The sequence below is a fragment of the Lichenostomus cassidix genome, chromosome 2 (assembly GCF_008360975.1).
Source record: "Lichenostomus cassidix isolate B80296 chromosome 2, HeHo_3.0, whole genome shotgun sequence".
Lineage (NCBI taxonomy): Eukaryota > Metazoa > Chordata > Aves > Passeriformes > Meliphagidae > Lichenostomus > Lichenostomus cassidix.
The window spans coordinates 115,985,374-116,004,461 of NC_139482.1; the positions used below are offsets into that span (position 1 = coordinate 115,985,374).

A 19,088-nucleotide genomic window follows, 5' to 3' on the forward strand; every position below is an offset into this window, starting at 1 on the left:
TTCTCTGCCACCCGGCAAAGGCACGCTTGCATCGCCAAACAGCGACAGACCAGGCTGGTTCCACCAGAAAGGGTTTATTAATTAAAAGTGTTAATACATTAAAAAAAAAATTTAAAAGCCCAAAAAACCATTGTGCATTACATCATGCTTACAGTCAGTAGTAAATTACATTTGCACCGTTTAACAGGAATTTCCTTTTTCTATAGAGGCACTCCGGATGCTTTTAAAGAATAACGCACTTTGTTTTGTTCACTGCTGCTCAAAGCCTCAACACCACTACGCATAGTACCAATCACTCCACCATTTGTTATGTACATGTTCCAATTATCTTGTGTCCTTATTACTAGCAGCAATTGCAGTTAAGAGTTCCCACCTCCTATATAATGTGTAAACATTAAAAAGTAATTAACAGTTAAGGAAAAAATAACTGCAGTCAGTGCTCTAACTGTTATGTTATGCAAACATGTTACCTCTTAATAGCAGGATCAGGGTATTTTTGAAGACATTTAGGACTTTATATTCATAGAGCTGGTGAAGTCCAAATAAAATTTTTAAAAACTCAGCTACATATGCATTTGCATATATATATATATATAAATCAAATTAAGCTCCTGCTGCATAAACCAGCAGCAATCGGAGACTGGTTTTATAGGAAAAGCTTAAATTTTCTTGTTCACTGAAACATGGTTCATTCTTTTGTGCAGTTTGCATTCAGGGATTAAAATTGAAGGACCATAATATTAAGACAATAGTTTCAGTTCTTCAGCTGGTAAATGACTTGGAACTTGAGTTACACACTTGAATGATTGCCAGATACCTGACTACTTAGTCTATTTTCTTATAAAGAAGAATTTGAAGTTCATTGAACTCCTCTATTTAAGGAGCTTTTGTATCACAAAATAGTTCAATCTGAGAAAAAGAAATATATAGGAAATACATTTTCATAGAATCATATATCAGAAAAAAGGTTTCTTTAAATTAAGGCCCCATGTCAAAAATATTCTGAAAGAGAAAAATGAAAAATGCACTTGAGGGAATTATGGAATTGGAAGGGGAAAAAAATGAAGTAGTTTTTGTCAGTTTTGAAAGAATTTCTGGCATTGATCTTACCACAGCAGAAGAAACTACAATCAACAAGTACTCTAATGGGTCTTTCACAGATGTTCCTCTTGCTAATAAAGAATTGCTTCCAATGACTCTTGCAATAATGCCTTATTAATCTTAATCTAAAGTAAGACATTTCTATAGTATTATAGGATAGTCTAATTTCTCTCCCCTAAGCCCATATAACATCCCAATGTCCTAAAGATTACAAAATAACTGAGGTTATAATTCTAGCTACTTAAGATGCAAACCATTTGTTATGGATTTATTTATATGAAAATTCCTATGGAATGCTTAAAAATACAGTGTTTATGCAAAACACCCTTGGGTTATTACAAAACTGAGTTAAGAACTGGGTAAATGAACTCTAGCAGTTGGTGTACTAACTGAGATTTTAGGAAAAAGCTGAGAGAAAAGTAAAATAATGGTTGAGATTACTAAATACAGGGGATTGCAGGATGATACTGCTATGTAGTGTGAGTGATATCTTCTACACATGAAGTGTTCCTTTGTCAATAATGCCCCTTCAAAACAAAATTAAACAAAAATCTGTTTTCAGCAAGTATGGAGATTTTTTTTTCATCACTCCAACAGAAATGAAGAAGCAGTCTCAATGGAAATTAAAAACAATTTCTTCCAGTGCCCAACAGCAAACAGATTAGCACGCTGTCAATTATTGTTCTGAACATAAAAAGAAGATATCAAGCATCTCCTATGCTGAAGTCCAAAGTGACCTCAAAGCACCCTTAAAACACCTAACAGATATTTCTAAAGTTCAGATCCACAAAAGCTAACCTACTTTACCCTCTGAAACAAACAGATAATGCAAACAGCTGAAAACATTCGACCTCTGTAGTCCTCTACACCAGGGATTAAAGGAGATAATAATCTGAGTTTCTTATAGTTGTCCATAGACAGCATCATTTTGAAGAAAGAAAATAAGAATTTTCAAGGTTGTTTTGACTCTTACCAGTTCCTCCTCTTGTTTCACACTGTCCTTTGAAGAATAAGTACATGGTGTTTTACTCAGCTTTCTCTATAAAATTTTAAGATTATGCTGTTAATTAGCACAAAACCAGAAGCTGCACAAGCAGCACAAAGAGTAACACAAATGTCTCACTATTACTAATTTTCAATTAGACACAAACTAACAAAATAGCATTTTTCCCTGAGAATCAATCCAAAAAGCAGCCTCTTCACTCCTTGTAAATTAGCCTGTAGCCTTATTTCTACAACAAACTACCCTATTCACAGTCTGTTCCCTGTTTTGTATCGTCTTGACAAGCCAAGGTACAAGAGTTAAGTGTAAGGTTCTGGATTGCATTATTACAGATGAGTTGTCTCCACAGACTTAACAGCAGCACTATCAATCTGATATCCAAATACACTCTTCAGCTTTCTGGCATAGAAGTTACTCAGTTACAAACAGTGCTACAAATATGTAAAATTCATTAATCTCTTCAGACATACACACTGAGAGACTCCAGTTAGTATAAAAGTGCAGCTAATATAACATTCAGTGCCCTCCAAGGCCATTCTGGTTTCAATAGAAGAATGGAAGTTTTCGTATTTAACTTATTTCCAATTCCAGTGCTCAAGAACTGACAAAAGACTGTATTAAGGCTATTCCCAGGCAACCAGAGAAATGCTCTGAAGATAATCTGTAGATGCCATTATGAAGTCAGTCCATTCCTTGGCCAGCTCTTCAATGGAGACTTCCTCCCCCCCATATTCCTCTGGGAGAATGCTGACAGGGAAGTGTTCGGTCAGACTCTGCAAGTAGTTACTTCCATGCATGAACACCTACACCAAAATATTAAAAGCATTTACTTAGGTATGAATTCACTTGGCTACAGTACTGAGTGAAAACAAGCAGCAAAGTATCTCAGGGCAAGAGCTGAACCCACCAGCTTGATTCAACTAAATAAGTGTATTTGTTCATCATGAGCTCCTTAAAAGAAGGAACTGCCTTGTGAGTTTCTCCTAGGTCCTCAGACTCCATCCTGCTCAGTATCTGAAGACTGGTGAGGGATGGACTACAACCTGAGAACTGCTTTTTAAGTAGCTGTGAACACAGGAGTCCAAATTAACTACACGCTTGTTCCAGACTGGTTTAGCAATGCTGATGAGAGTACACACTACATCCAAACTGCTAAACTGAGCTAAACCATGGGAAGATTGGTGACCTGTTTTGTCATGATATCTTGTACTTGCCTTTCAGTCATTTCCAAGAAAAGAACTGTGTCTGGCTCATGGCCATTACTATCAGGTCCTGCCATACGTATTTAAAAACAAGATTATGTAGTATGTATGTATGTTCAGACAGGTGTCAAGGAAGATATTCAAACGAATCATATTTATCAGTTTCAGTTCCAACTGAAATTAGATCCTGGACTACTCCTCCACTTTAACCCTCGCAATTCTGTAGTTTCGGTTTTTCTTCTCTTGCTTTATTGTAGTTATTTTGGAGCCTTGTTCATTACTTCCAGTCTGATACTTTTATAGGATCCACTGTCCTGGCATGCAGTGGCTATTGCAAATACCCAAGATCCATGTGCTGAGAAAAGGAGGCTTCAGAATGGGAATAACAATAGACAGAGCTGTGTATTTTGTACCTTAGTCCTGCTGTTAACACCTCACTTTTGTGCCAGCTGAAAACTCAAATACTTTTCCTATGCTGCAATAAACCATAGTCCTTGGCATGGTTTTTCATCCAAATACAAATCTATTTACAGATTTATAACTGCAAAACTACTTAAAACAACTAAGGAGCTATTTGGAAAAAAACTTCGAACTTAAGTCTGACCAATTTTTGATGCACAAATGCCTCTGGAGGTCTGTCAGAGCTAAACAGCTGTCTTCCAATAATTCTGCACAACTTGGAGCATAGAACACTGTTCAGTGATAATTTTTCTCTGTCATTTATAGGCAGAGTGATGGGAAATCCAGGACCTGTTTATTTCTAGTTCTGCAGAGGAACTGTTATGTGACCTCAAGCAAATTATTAACCTCTTTGTGTCACAGTGTTTTTTATCTTTAGGGTAGTGATAACAGCACCACTTGTGACTCTCATGCTATTAATAGCTGCAAATGCTTTACAGCTAGATTCTGGAGGTCTGTCTGGCACTGACAAACAAAAATTATTTATGCTCTTCAGTGGTCAGGAGCAACAGAGCCTAAGAGAAGTGCTACAGGCTGTCATATAAGGGTTTTGTGGCAGAAAGAAACATTTGTGTGCACTCACCCGTTCCTTTATTTTTTCAGTGAGAAAAGGCTTAATTAGAGCGAAGACAGGGTGGAAGAATAAAGGCTCATTAATCAAGTGGATACCTCGAACTTTCAGTGGAAAGGAGTCCTGTCAGTATACATGAAAAACAGCATAAGGAAAAGAAAATATTATTGGAACACCTCTATTACTAAGGACAAGCCCATTAAAACTGTCTAGTCCATAGATTAAAGTATTCCTTCCGACCTTGCCAATCCCTGCATTTTGTAGTGTTGCAGCAGTGTAAATTAAGAGCTACATTTAGAAAAATCATATCTTGCTCCTTCCATTAGAAGGAAAAATCTCACATTTTTTTCATCTCAGTATGAGGTGAGGTTGAATATTAAAAACAAACAAACAAACAAACAGAAAAGCAAATAAGAAAACTATCACCAAATTGCACATAAGTATTGTACACAAATCTTGTGCTCAGCCATTTTCTAAAGTGCAGTTTTTCACAACAAAGATTCTGCTACTAATTTACAATAAAGCTATCTAGCTATATGCTATTACTGGCAATTTACAGCCTGAAGGACAATATGTAAACATATAAAAACTATTGAAGATACTAACTTAACATTAAATAAATTGTATTTTTTATTTAGAGATAAGCCTTGAAAATACTAGGAATTTGGCCAAGCCAGAAGTTCAGCTTTACAACACGATTACTGTTTAAATGAAATTTTAAAAATATCTGCTATACAGCCTTTACAATATAAGATAACTTGGATTCTAATTGCATTCATTTAAAAGATCCAGATCTTTGAAATTTAAAAGAAGATATGGCAGTGATCAAAACAAGTTTTATGCAATGGGGAAAGTACAGCTTCCATTCATACCCCACCTGATCCTACTTCTGAACCAGATGATTTTGCTTATGAAAATAGTACTTCTCACAAACGTATCTCCATATCTCCTCACTAGTTCAGTAGTTCTAAGGAAAAAAACCCAAACCCAACACATTGCTTTAGTGCCACTCCTTTTAGATTTTAATGTATGATAAAGACCTTAAAACTATCAGCTTACAGGTTTGCTTAATGCTATTATGGGTTATCATATACTTAAAGTCTACATTCATGATTTTCACAAAACAATTTTGTTCTGCCTGGGATAACAGATTTTTCAAGATAATGTCACTTACTCATGCTATGCTTTCCATTCCTTAGCACATACTTCCTTTCTATTAACTGCTGTTTCTTGATACAGGATAGTAATTTGCAAGACACATTTCTTGAGTAAAACACAGGGTTAAAACTAAGATTTCTTAACATTTACATATAAGCATATTCTGGAGCTCATTAAGCTTGTCCTGGGGTGCATCAGGCACAGCATGGCCAGCCAGGCAAGGGAGGGGATTGTCAGGCTCTGCTCTGCACTAGGACAGCCTCACCTTGAGTGCTGGGGGCAGTTTTAGACACCACAATATATTAAAAAAAAAAATTAAACTATTTGAGAGTGTCCAAAGGAGGGCCATGAGGATGGTGAAGGGCCTGAAGGGCAAATCTTATGAGGAGTGGCTGAAGTCACTTCAGCCTGGAGGAGACTGAGGGGAGACATCATTGAGGTCTTCAAGATCCTCATGAGGGCAAGGAGAGGAACAGGTACCAATCTCTTCACTCTCCTGACCAGAGACAGGGCCCAAGGAAATGGTCTGAAGTTGTATTGGCAAGGCTAGGGTTGGATATCAGGAAAAAATTCTTCACTCAGAGGTGGCTGAGCACTGGAACAGGCTCCCCAGGGAACTGGTCACAGCACCAAGCCAGACAGAGTTCCAAAAGTGTTTAAACAATGCTCTCAGGCACATAGTGTGACTCTTGGGGTGTCCTGCATAAGCCCAGGAGCTGGTCTCAACAATCCTGATGGGTCCCTTCCAACTTAGCATATTCTATGGTTCTGTGGTTCTATGATATTGAACAACACTAACAACCTCTGCATAAAATTTACAAACCCAGTAAAAAGTGATGAAAGGAATCAAGGGAAAAAGAAAAAAGTTAAAATTCTGACTCTTAGAAAAGAACACTGGAAACACATAATTGGTTTTGGTTTTTTTTTCCATAGCTAGAATAAGCATTCAGAAGCTTGAAAAAGATTCAACAAATCAGAAATAGGTCAAGATGGAAACATCATAGTCAAAGAATTTCCTGCTTTGACATAATGGATTGAAACCTTTAGATCTACTTGCAAATCCTATTCTACTTCCTTTCTGCTCTATTTCAAGGTTAAAAAAATTACCAGCAATTTGTTTAGTACCTCAGAAATCAACTGAAACACCCTCACCAGCCCTGTTTTCATGAGATCTGGCCCAAGATTGCATAACACCAAGAGTTCTTATTCTACATGCGCAAAATTAGGAATACCTGATGGTTTCACTAAAGCTTCACAGTAGATAGCAAAAAGGAAGAACATCTGAAGTTCTGATGATATTAATTCAATGACTAAGCTTTGATTGAATTTCAGATATGAACCTTACCAAATCAGAGCAAGAGATTATCTCCCTGGCTCATTTCCACATCACAGGCTAACAGTTTTATTATTACTGACTTTCAACATAACTTCTGAAGGAAAATAGGATTATAGGACTACACTGTAGCTTGACTGTCAATTCTCTGTCCCCTTTCTTCTTTCATTTTTTTAATCTCAAATCCAGTGGCAAAGTTCAACTGAATTTGGCAGAAAGGAATAAGCCTTAAAAAAGTAAAGTCCTGAGACGTGAAATATAGGAGGTGAGGTAGCACTGATTTGCACAAAACAATTCTCACGTTTGGGAGAAAAAAGCAAGCAGAAGATAAATGTTGTACATTCTGTTGTTAACAGATGGAAGATCACATAAGCATCATCCATACTGGTACCAAGTTAGGAGTGTCTTGCTCTTAAGTACTCTTAGTGCATGCTATTTTTATACTCTCTGAATCAGGAATAAAGGCTTTAAATATTGAGTTAATGCACAAAAGAATGGAAGAAAAGAGATGAAACAGGATAACAAACACATATCCTTCCAAAACTGGGCTTCTTCTGCTCTTCCAGTCATGAAATTCTTGTGTTGTTAACAGGTTGGTGGAGTTTTCATAAAATACCAGAAGTTAGAGGGCATTTACTGCTACAGAAGAATATACTTTAGGTAAAAAAAGCACAACCTATGACTTGTAATGGATTTAGGATTTTGTTTTTCTAATTTGCATAGTCTGAGAAGGTCTGCAAAAGGAAAATTTACTATAGCTTGGAAGAGATGAAAAATTGGAAGTCATAGCAATGAAGCTGCATAAAGAATTATGTCATACTTACTGTGAGAACAGCAGCGATTTTCTTGGCCACTGCTGGACTGATTTGAAAAGCATGAGCAAATCTCCACCCTTGAAGGTCAAAGATGGCCTTGACTCCATTTCTCTGAGTCTCAATCTCCTTTACAATGAGTTCAGATGTGATGAGACTTACACGAAACACATCATATGCTGTAAATAAACTGGGATCCCATTGTCCTGGAGAGAAGATAGGTTACCCTGCATTACCATGAGAATACCCCATATACCTGCATTTTTGCTTGCTACTGCTTCTAACATTCTTCTCAGAAAGAAGAATGTATCAGCAATAACAATGTTCCTGAAATAAACTGTTTTGCCAGCGCATAAGTTACTCTGTGTGCCTGCTCTCTCACTCATCTTTGATGCTCTCTTAGTAGATGGTACCATGTCATGTAGCATGCTTTACTTATGGCAAAAGACCCAGTAAAAGGTTTTGACACTAACAGCTTAATTCAGTAACAGTCATGTTAGCAGAAGGTACAGATCAATCCAGTCAATTAATATAATTTTTTTCAGCATTGTAATTCTGTCACAATTCAGTGAATCTCACTTTTTTTTTTCCAGAGGCCTGAACAAAAAATTGCACAGGATGAGCCTGAACCCGAGATGAAAGCTTTAAAGGGCACAACTGTCTACTAAACCAGCTGATAAGGTAATTATTTGGAAGCTGGCGAAAATAATGTCTCTGTCCAAAACAAGCATGAAGAGATATGGTGTTCACTTAACTATGTATTTTTTGAAAAGATTTTTGGGAGTGCATCAAACATTTTCCAAGCATTGTTAACTGGGGCTCTTTGGCTACAAATAAACAGCGAAAACCTGGTGAACTGCTCATCCAAGCCTAAACTGAACATTGATACATGACTAGGGGTACAGCTTTTTTTCTGCTCTCCCCACTCTGTACAGCATCTGTGTCAGCACCACAGTCTTAGCCCTGGCTTTGAAAATTTACATGAAAACAAACGATTGCTGGGACACTCAGAGCTGAAGAACCACATAAGATTACAAGTTTTAAGCTTTAAGATTCTTTTAATGCAACAAGTATTTCACTAAAAAGAAAATTAAGTTCTTTATAAGGGAGAGTACAGAATTAGCCACACTAATTTATAAGCAAAATTAGGTAACTGTTACAGCTCAGTAAACTCATCTTTAAATTAATGTAAATATATTTATGTTCCTTGTAAGAAATATGTTACCTTTCTAGTTAAGATATTCTGATTTTTATCAACCCCTGCAGCTGTACCATAAAATATTCTTGGTTTGCTGCAGAAACTATGATAATTAAAAAATAAACAAACCATAAAACAAAACAAACAAATTAAACCCAAATACTTCATTGTCAAGAGTCAGGTGCAACACAGTTCCAAGCAGTTTTGTCACTCACCAATTCTGTATATTAGAACTTTGCTTCCATGTGGGTCTCTTGCTCTTAGGACTCCATGATAGCCAGCTTGCAAAAGACCAAGGACAGAAGATGGTTGTAAATCTGCACTTATTTCTGGGCATTCAATTCTCCACTTCTGATAATTCTTCAATAACTGGAAAAAAATAGATGCCAGGTAAGCATCAGCTATTGTAGGAAGGGTGCAATTAAAAATATGTTTTCCATATGTGATCCCAGTCAGGTTTAATTCATTAAATTAGCTATAATTTAATTGTGTATTTTAACCAAATCACTCCTAGAAACAGAAGGTTGCTATACTGGATCAAGTAAGTGAGTAAACTGCCATGATGAATTTAGAACCCTGTCAAACTGTTAATGGACTGCAGCTGTCATTTTGTGTCAGAAAATAAAACTCAATGTAGAACAAACCTGTAATTTCTATGTAAAATGCATCTAAACTCCAGTTTTTTCACTCAGGTAAACTTTAGGATTGTTCAGTTTGCTATTGCATCAGATTGGTTCAGGATTGTTTTTTAAATTTAGATGTGCAAAATTTTACAGAGGGACATTCTCCTTCACTCACACATTCTCTCCATTCCTCCCTACTTTTGAGACAGTCATCAATAATTCGAGTTTACTATTTGAAACAGGTAAGCTCATCAGCATATCCAAAAACATTTTTTAAGTCCCTCCTACCCCTCTGAAATGAGAGAATATTACAAAGTAGTGGGTCTGTTACACATTTGACAACTTCCCTCCCACAGAGTGGCAATCATGAGAACCCATTGGCTAAAACAGAGATCCTGTGTGTTGTCAGGGACATGGTCACCCTGGTTCCTCAGGATGGGAAGCAGCATCAGAACAAGTATCCCTAAGGCACAGGAAGTGCTGTGTGTTGAAAGGCAATGGACTAGCACTAAGGAAGAGGCAATTAAAGAAGTTCCTTTGTGAAGTAACATCTGTGTTGAGGAATTACAGGCAGCACTGTGAAAGGTCATCTTAGAGATGGACTGTGAAAAATTAGGTTGGTGATGCAGTAGTGATAATTTCTAAGTCTAATTACTATTTCTCCTTTAATATTAAGTGGTTTTGGGGAAAATGAACTACATCCTGCAACTAAAATTTATTTAAGACATTTTGCATATGTAAGTAGGAAGCTATGCCAGACTGTTTCTAAAATGCTTCCTCTCATCTCATCTCATCGACTAAATTTTGTCTCTGCTCTATCACCCATACTAAGTTCTCAAGTCTTGAATCTGGAAGGTAGAGAAGTAGTTATAAACAATTTAGATTTTATGTGTATCTTCTCAATGGCTACAACTTAAAGTTTTAATGCAAGACCATCAAAGTAACTAAGAGAATCAGAATTTTTCAATACCTCCTTTCACAACAAACTGAAATGTAGCTTAAAATCTTAAAGGTAGCATGCACAGGCTAGCTTTTAAAATTGTTTCTGTACTTCATCAAAAAGGAAAACCCAATCTGATCCTCAGCACAGTTTCACAAATTAAATGTGTTCACCACACTGAAAGCATCAACCAAAAGTCTTTTATTTCCTATAATTTGTATTAACAGAAATTAATATTTTTCCTTATCAATTACTTCATATTTCACAACAGAAATACTAAAGTTAAAAGAGCTGTCAGGTCAAACTAATAGAATATAACCTTAAAAAAATTACAAATTTCTCGTATCTATGAAAGTATAGTTTTCTTCAGCATTTTCACTGGAAGAGTGATCAGAAGGAATTTCAGTAGAATTGAATTCACCCCTTGGAAAATCAGAGCATCAGCTGTGCTGATTTGTACAGACTCTTAGAGGGAGACTTGAGACTCACCATCCTGTAGGTCACAGCATGCTCATGTCAGATAATTAGTCCCATCCCTTACCCTTCCCTCTACTTTCAAGCTTCTTGTATCATTTTACATAAAACATACTTTTTCTTCAGCCTAATGCTTTCCTGCTCAGGTTAAAGTGTTGAATGATTTTCAAGGTCTCTCAAATGAATTGTCATGAGGAAACTACTTATAAAACATTAGTGTTTATCGGCAGGATTTACATAAAAATATATGGCACGCTGATCAGAAATTAGCTATATTTTTAATAGAAATAGAGCCTATAAATCTGTATTTAGAGCCAAAAAAATAAAATGCTAGAATGCTAGAATCCCACTTGATCTGGCAGTGAAAAAAAAGGATAAAAAGTCTCATCCTAAACCATCACCACAGAAAGAAACATTTAATCATTAGGAGAACTTTAGTAGGAGCCTTTTGACTGCGTTAAATCAGTTCTAGCCCAGGCTAATTTTAAAACTAACAAACAAACAAACAAGGTGATGGAAAGAAGGAGAAAGCAGGGAAAGTAAGTTAATTTGTGGAACAGAAGTTCACTGTAATTGCAAAGATAGGCCTGTTGAGGTACTCTGATTATCTCACTCTGTCAGTAGTTGACTGTCTACAAAGGGCACTGTTTGAGCAATCCCAACTGCTTTGTGCCAACCAGACAGCAATGTCAACATGTTTTTTCCTTGCTCTTTACAAAACAGACTCTGAAATAGCAGCAAAATACAAAAGCACCCTGAAAACAACTATGCAAACATCTGTAGCCCTGTCATTCCTCACTTTTCTTCTAAAATCTGTGGTACCACAACTTAAGGAACGTATGTATTTTAAACACCTCTTTGAAGACCTCCCTGCCAAAACTAAGATGAGACTAAAAATGACACACTAATTCAATACTGTAAATAATCCTGTCTAGTCAGGACAGTTAGTTTCTCACTTTCGTGATATTTACATTTTCAAAGTCGGAAACAAATAGGATTTAATTTCTTAGCCCTTGAAAGAAAGAGAGTGGTGTTACAAGCTTGTGATACACTCAAGATCCTTACAGAAGGCATAGTTTACCTACTAGCACACCCTTTAAGGAGTAAATATATGGTTGGACAACTTCTGACACCTTCCACAACATGAACAAGTGCATCTTTCAGAGACATAACTTGGCAAAGCCTAAAATATACTTCCCTTGGCAAGGAAATAAAGTGCTGAAGAGTTCTTAGATTTTGAAAACCTAATCTAATTACCTGAAATAATTTAGATCTGAACTAAAGGTTGGCATTAGATAATCTTACACAGCATCTACAGCTAGATATGGGAGATATTCTGTTATTTTTTATTTATGTAAACAATTCCTTTCTTATAGCTGGACATTCTAAGTCACACAACCACTTAAAAAGAGTGCTTAAACATGCAAAGGAATTAAAAAAAACAGCAGTGGGTACTTGCAGATTTTCCAGTTTCACCCTGTTTAAGTACAGAAAATCATGTGGAATTTTTTTAAAGTGTTATTTTCTTTTCAGTAAAGACGGCAAGGAGAAACATAAATATTGCATATAAAAATCAGCATGGATATAGATGAAACAATCTAATATCAGGAAAAACAGATGCATTCACGACCAAGTATAAAAAATGGCTCACGTACTTACAACACAAGAAAAACATCTCAATGTATAATTATCTGTGTTTACAAACTGAATAACCTACTTAGCATCTGCTCAGCATCTGAAAATAGATGCAAGATCACTTGATAAAGGGGGGAAAACTGGATGAAAAACTCCAGTGTCTGGAGTTAAGCATTAATTAAGAGGTTTTTTCCCTGATGTCTGTTGGGGATAGTTCCAGATTTCTGAGCATTAGAGATTACGAAGTTACCAATTAAACCAAGATTCATGTCCTACAAACCAAAGTGAACTTAGTACTTTAGTCTGAAGCAAAAGAACTAGAAAACATTGTGCTTGTTAGAGAAATTAATGCATCTGTATGTGTAAATCAATTATATTTTATTGATTAATAACTATTTATCTATATTAACATAGATGATAGGCAGAATTAGGCCTCTATTATGTCAGCAGTTGTACCAATGCACACAATGCTTGGGAAAAAATTCTTTTCTACTGGCATTCTATGCAGGACAAACCACAGCTCAAACTTCAGAATATAAACACATATATACACACACCACTTTTGTGCATATGTATTTTATAGTTCTTTTTATATCCATGTATACAGATGTACCCAGAATTTAAACATACACTATACACATACAAAGAATTTAAAATATTTTTATAGATACACTGAACATTCCCAATTCCACATGTGTTGCCTCTTTGTCACTGGAAAAAGACTGGCACATGCTGGCTTAGCACAAAGGGAAGCCAGGCTGACTGATTTGTGTTTCCTCAAGAGTCAGCTCAGAGAGCTAATAAGGGCTCTTCCCTCCTTTTCGAGGAATTCCTCAGTATTGATGGAAGAAAAGAAGCCAAGTAATTGATTTGAACTTAAATGATGAGAAGAGATTGAATGATGAGAAGATCCTCAGAGATAATGTCTGAGACTCAGCAGTGTGTTTGGGACTACAGAAAACAACCGTTCTTATACAGCATAGTCATCCCTAAGTGACTTGCAGCACAACTCAGTAGGAAATCCCTCTGTAAGTCAGCTGCAGAGCAAAACCAAGGTCTGGCTACTTAACTTGGTATCAACCAGAGCTCCCAAAAGGATCCTAGATTTTTAGAGAGTTTCCAGTGCCACAAAAGTGATGTTTACTACAGTATGTTACAAAAACTCTTTGCATAGAGTTTCAATGTTAAACGTTTCCATTTTGATCCCCATAGTATAATCTATTTCAGGTACAAAAAACCAGCATTCCAAAGTCACTGAGTCAGTCCTATACAAGAGTTATGGGGTATAAGGCATAATGAAACAAACTAGGAAAAAATATTTGTGTCATAAAGTTCTCCAGGTTTTATTTATCACTAGTGAATCCAAGTGACAGTGTTTTTCATTATAGCAATGAAATCAAACACAAACACATAGCTGGTACATTCAAAAGGGACAGACACTGATCTCTTCTCTGTGGTCACCAGTGACAGAACATGAGGGAGTGGCCTGAAGTTGTCAGAGGAGGTTTGGGTTGGATATTAGAAAAAGGTTCTTCACCCAGAGGGTGGTTGGGCACTGGAATGGGCTCCTCAGGGAAGTAGTCACAGCACCAAGGCTGTCAGTCTACAGGCATTCAGACAATGCTCTCAGGCACATGGTGCAACTCCTGAGGTATCCTGCATAAGGCCAGGAGCTGGACTTTGATGATCCTTGTCAGTCCCTTCCAACTCAGTATATTCATTCATATTCACAGTGGTTCTGTGAGAATAGTCTGTTACTGAGCTTAACTGAATAATCACTGTCTTTAAGAAATAAAGACAATTTTATCTCTTCTTCAAGTCCTTCAATTCCAGCTACTTGTTTCAGTGCTGGATTTTCTTCTAGCATGATAGATATCAATATATCACTAGTTAAAAGCAAGTCTGGAATTGCCATTGAAAAATGTAAAAGATTGCTGTTCCTATGAGTCACCATAAAAGATTTAGAAATGGAATGTCTTGACACAATCTACCTGATTATTCTTTTCTGAAGCATTTCCAAATGTTGGTAATTGACATCACATAAATCTGTCAATTATTAACCAGAAATGCATCAATAAAAAGGTCTGGCCAGTTTCCAGACTCTTGATTCATACTTAAGGCTAAGTATAAGCCTATACTAAGATGCTGGAGAACCACTGCTTACAAGCATGGACAGGGGCATGAACTTTGATTACCCCTTAGCTGCTCTACAAATACTCTGCAGTAGTACACAGGAGCCCAGTGGGCAAAAAGAGACTGCACCAGCCTGAACTCCAAACCAAGAGGCAACATCAAACCAGGGCAGGAGGGAAGAGCCACTGTCTGGACTGATGGCAGGAAGGCTCTGTCTAGGACGAAGTACTAACATAACTTCTGCATGAAGTCACACTTGGGTTAGATGAATATACATCTTATGACCATGATAGATTTTTTGCACAATAATTCTCTTTGGCCTTGATATGCCAATTGCAATAAAGACATTCCTTTGGGGAAAAAAAAAGAAAAAAGAAAAAAAAGAAAAAAAGAAAACAAGAAAAAAAAGTGCTTCTTTTATTCTTCCCCTACTATAAATACTCTAGAAAATGGTGCCAGCTGGTATGTGGAAGATAAAGTACAAGTGGCTACAGCACTTGAAGAACTGAAATTTTGAAATTCTAGATAGAAACATTAAACACAGGTTGGTTCTGAATATCAGAATCTCTTCATTAAAAGGAAGGCTTGAAATTCAGAAACTTATCAGACTGTGGCAACCCAGGAAATCTAAAGAGCTTTCTAAAAAGATTTAACTTTTTCAAAGCAGGTCCCCAGTCCTGCTGGGGGGCTGATTCTCAAGAGGAGTGTAGGAAATTTGCTACTTCATAGACTCCATCTCTAAACCTAGCCTAGATTCCACACTCTCCAAGAACAGTCCTACCTACAACACACCTCACAATTAATCACATCAAAGTGCAGAAACGTATGGGCCAAATTCAGGAGTGCCACTGTCCTGTCAACAGGATTACTAGTAACAACCAATTGCAGTGCTATTAGGAGTGGATCTTCAGGAGTCCATATTGTCCTCATTAAGCCCTACGTTTTGGAAACAAGTAACACAGGAAAATAAAGTAGCTTTTGTTGGAAAAGAAAAAAGAAAGGCATGGTCCTACAGCTGTTAGTGCACAGCTTTGGTATGAACAATATAATGAACTTCAAGTAAAAGTAAGATCCATAAAACTCAAAGGAATCTGAATTGACTCCTTGGTTCTTCTGCTGAGGAGGAAAGGTTTAAAGTGATGATGCAAATCTCATGAGTCAAATGAAAAGATCAAAAATACAACTATTAAAGCTATTTATGATTAAGGGCCTTATTCAATTTCTCAAATTATTTTTCTAGTTACCTTGATCCTGCAATACATCTATATGCAAACGATCTTCTCTTATGGTGACTAAACTTGGAAAATCAACAGTCCAGAGAAGTCAGAAACTAATAGGTGAGGTGTGTTGGGCAATGCTGAGTAATCAACATAAAATTCCATGGAAACACAGCTCTCAGTTGGCACATGTGAATCAATGCCTTTGCCCTGGGAGGATTTGGAAGTAGTTTCTGTTCCAAAGGTTTAATGGTTATCAATCTTTCTTTAAAAAAAAAAAAAAAACAAACAAAAAAAACAAACCAAAACTGATTACAATCTGTGCCTTTGGATATGAAAAATATGCATGCTCTGTGGCCAAAAGAAGAAGAATAGCCTGAAGAGCCAGGAAAGTACCACAACTTACCAAAGCCTGCAAGGAGTGCTGTAAATGACAAAACTCCGAGCGAAAAGAAGACTTAACTCCTAGCTTTAGAGTAATTATAAGTCTGTAGTGAAACTAGCGTGGCTACTAGTAACCTGAGCCTGATAATCATGACAAAGGTGTCCTTTAAAGGATACTGTTTCCTAATCGCAGCCCTGACCTTAGCGCACTTACTGTACAGGCGAGTGAGTGCAGCACGCTCAGCACAACCCTTGTGTTACCACATCGATACCGCACTGAGCCAGCCACGACACCCGCACGGATTAGGTGCCACGCTGCAGACACACAATTAGTGACAAGCAGTGAGTTACACCCCGAAACTGCCGCTCGGCCTCGGCCGCCCCAGGCGGCGCAGGGCACCGAGGCACCCCACAGCCGCACCGCTGCCCTGTCCCCGCAGCGACAGCCCGACCCGGCTGCTCCCGGGCACTAGGACCTGCCCCTCCTCACCCTCCAAGCCAGCTCCAGGTGGAAGTCTCGGGCGCGCAGGAAGCGAACCAGGAAGGCATCGGAGAGAGGCTGCGACCAGCGCTGGCCGGGCTCTGCCTCCGCCCGCCGCCGCAGCTCGGCCACGGCGCTGCGCACCCGCGGAGAGTGGTCGGGCAGCTCATTGAGGTTCCCCGCGCCCGGCGGACCCTGCGACATCCCCGCGGCACGGCCGAGCTCGGCTCGGCTCGGCTCAGCTGAGCTCAGCCCCGCCGCCTGCCCGCTCCCATTGAGAGCCCGGCCGGGCTGCTCCCGCCCCCGGCGGGGTTAACCCCTGCGCGCCGCCCGGGCCTGAGGGCAAGGGGCGGAGGCAGGTGTGCCGCGTCCTCGGCCGCCCCGGCTGGTCTTTGCTGGGGATTGCGTTTGCGCTTTTAAGGACTTGACCTGTATTTAGAACCTTGCGCTCTAAGCTCATCTCCTGTTTTCCGCTTACAGCCCCAAAAGCGAGCCGTCCGTGCTCCCTTCGGAGGGCGAGGGTCAGCCGCAGCCGGCAGGGACACCCCCGGCGCTGCTCCCATCGCAGGAGGCTCATCGCGGAGCCCTGGGAGCGCTAAGGGTGGTGGCTTGCCTTTCTGGCCAAAATAATCCATCTTTAGATATTAAATTGCAAAAACTGCAACTTCATTGCAGCTGGGAATTGATGTGCAAAGTGGGATCGCTGCTGGTGCAAGACTGCCTTGGAGCACCTCATCCTTAACCTGGGTATGCAGTAACATAAATATATTCACTCTACCTGGAGAAACGGTGGTGGAATTGAATTCAACCTCAGTACAACTTTGCTGCCCAACAGGAAGTTCAGTTACAAAAGGTTCATTGCTGAAAGTTCATTGCTGTTAGTGGTATTGTTAGTGAAACCTTTCCTTTGAGATCTCTCTGGCCTACTTAGGCTAAAAGCCTCATTTAATTTAATAGATAATTAATAAGGCATACTTAGGTCTAGTAAAAGGTTTACAAAACCTTGTTCCATATTACCTTCCCCTTTTTTGGCTTTCTATAGTTAATACTTTTTGATCAGCATTTTGGTCATATCTAATCATGTCTTGGACTCCTATACACTACTGACTACCTACTACCTACATCTACAGGTATCCCATTCAACTTTGCAAACGTTAAAAAAAAAAAAAAACTGCCTAGCTACATGCACATAGGTAAAACGTGGGAGGGGAGGGGATTTTTGCTTAAAAAAGAGAAAATAAAGTAGAAACTTGAGGGACTGAATAGGGAGTACGAGCTTGAGGGGAGAAAATATTGAAAGAAAGAATAAAAATTGAGGAACAGGTGGGTGTGCAGTCAAGAGTTTATAGATGTGGACATGTGGGCAAGGAGGTGTGAGGAAGTGTGGACGTAACCTAGATCAAGAAGAAAAAGCAAGCTGGAAATACAGAAAGCAACAGTGAGAGGAGAATAGGACACTAACAACACGTTTTAAAAAACCACCCCTTTTGTTTCTGGACAAAGCTTCCGTGAGAAAGACTTGCATGCAAATGTGTAACCCAACCATGGGTGGAAGGACAAACAAAGGGATATCACAGAAAGTTCATATAGTGATTTTAAGCACCACTTCATTTTGAGCACACACTTCTGTAGTTTCAGAATTCTTCAACTTAGTGCTTCATCTGTGAAAACAAAAAGGACAAGAAAATACAGATACTTTTCATTAGACCACTCAGCTGAGCAACTCATAGCTTCTAACTAGCTTTTCTACAAAATTTGTATTGTGATTTTGGCTTCATATTTGAATAAAGTTAATTATATTAGCAGTTTCAGTGGTTTTCCTGAGACTAAGTTACAAAAATATCTGTAAATTTGAGGGTTTTATTAAAAATTATGTGAGACTGTATTTGTAAGACTAATGAGAGCTCCTTTCTCTGACAATGAAGATATCATCAAGGTTTCCTTCAGAGGAGCCAACATGTTGAATGCTTGACCCTTCACCAGAGCAATTAAGACCTGATGCAAGATGAAGCTTGTAAGAAAAGTTTTTGTTTTGTTTAATTACATTTGGAAAAGAGCTAGGTGTCTGAAAGCTCTGTCTAAATACATTATGCCTGTTTGTAAACTTTGCCTTGTTTGTGTCCTTGGACCAGGATGATTACTCATATAAAAATGACTTGAAATTGTGGCAACAGCTCTTTGATGTTTCCTTTTGGCATATTCCTGTGACAAACAGACTTTTAACAGATAGCTGGAATTTGCAGTCCTCCAGGAGAATTATTTACATCTATGTAAAACCCACATAATTCTTTAACACGTCTGTGACAAGTGCTCAAGAGCTGTGGAGGCAACTATCTTAGAGGGACTGTAACATACACGTGCACT

General features: G+C 38.3%; 1 protein-coding gene across 1 annotated transcript; it reads right to left on the reverse strand.

Moving 5' to 3' along the window:
* Window positions 1–58: 58 nt before the first annotated feature.
* On the reverse strand, window positions 59–17,016 carry TTPA (alpha tocopherol transfer protein). Its single transcript, XM_085052923.1, has 5 exons — window positions 16,734–17,016; window positions 9,053–9,206; window positions 7,652–7,845; window positions 4,349–4,459; window positions 59–2,907 (listed from the first exon to the last, which is right to left on the reverse strand). Exons 1-5 carry the CDS (start codon window positions 16,926–16,928, stop codon window positions 2,728–2,730), a joined length of 834 nt encoding a protein of 277 aa, XP_084909049.1. The 5' UTR covers window positions 16,929–17,016; the 3' UTR covers window positions 59–2,727.
* Window positions 17,017–19,088: the final 2,072 nt, after the last annotated feature.

What these genes read in the sequence shown, in the direction of transcription:
- TTPA (XM_085052923.1), bottom strand. Translation starts at nt 16,928, where the DNA reads ATGTCGCAGGGTCCGCCGGGCGCGGGGAACCTCAATGAGCTGCCCGAC. An exon ending in ACCTGGAGCTGGCTTGGAGG is followed by an intron (nt 9,207 to 16,733) that starts GTGAGGAGGGGC and finishes ATTTTTTTCCAG; the next exon opens with TTATTGAAGAATTATCAGAA. An exon ending in AAATCGCTGCTGTTCTCACA is followed by an intron (nt 4,460 to 7,651) that starts GTAAGTATGACA and finishes GTATACTGACAG; the next exon opens with GACTCCTTTCCACTGAAAGT.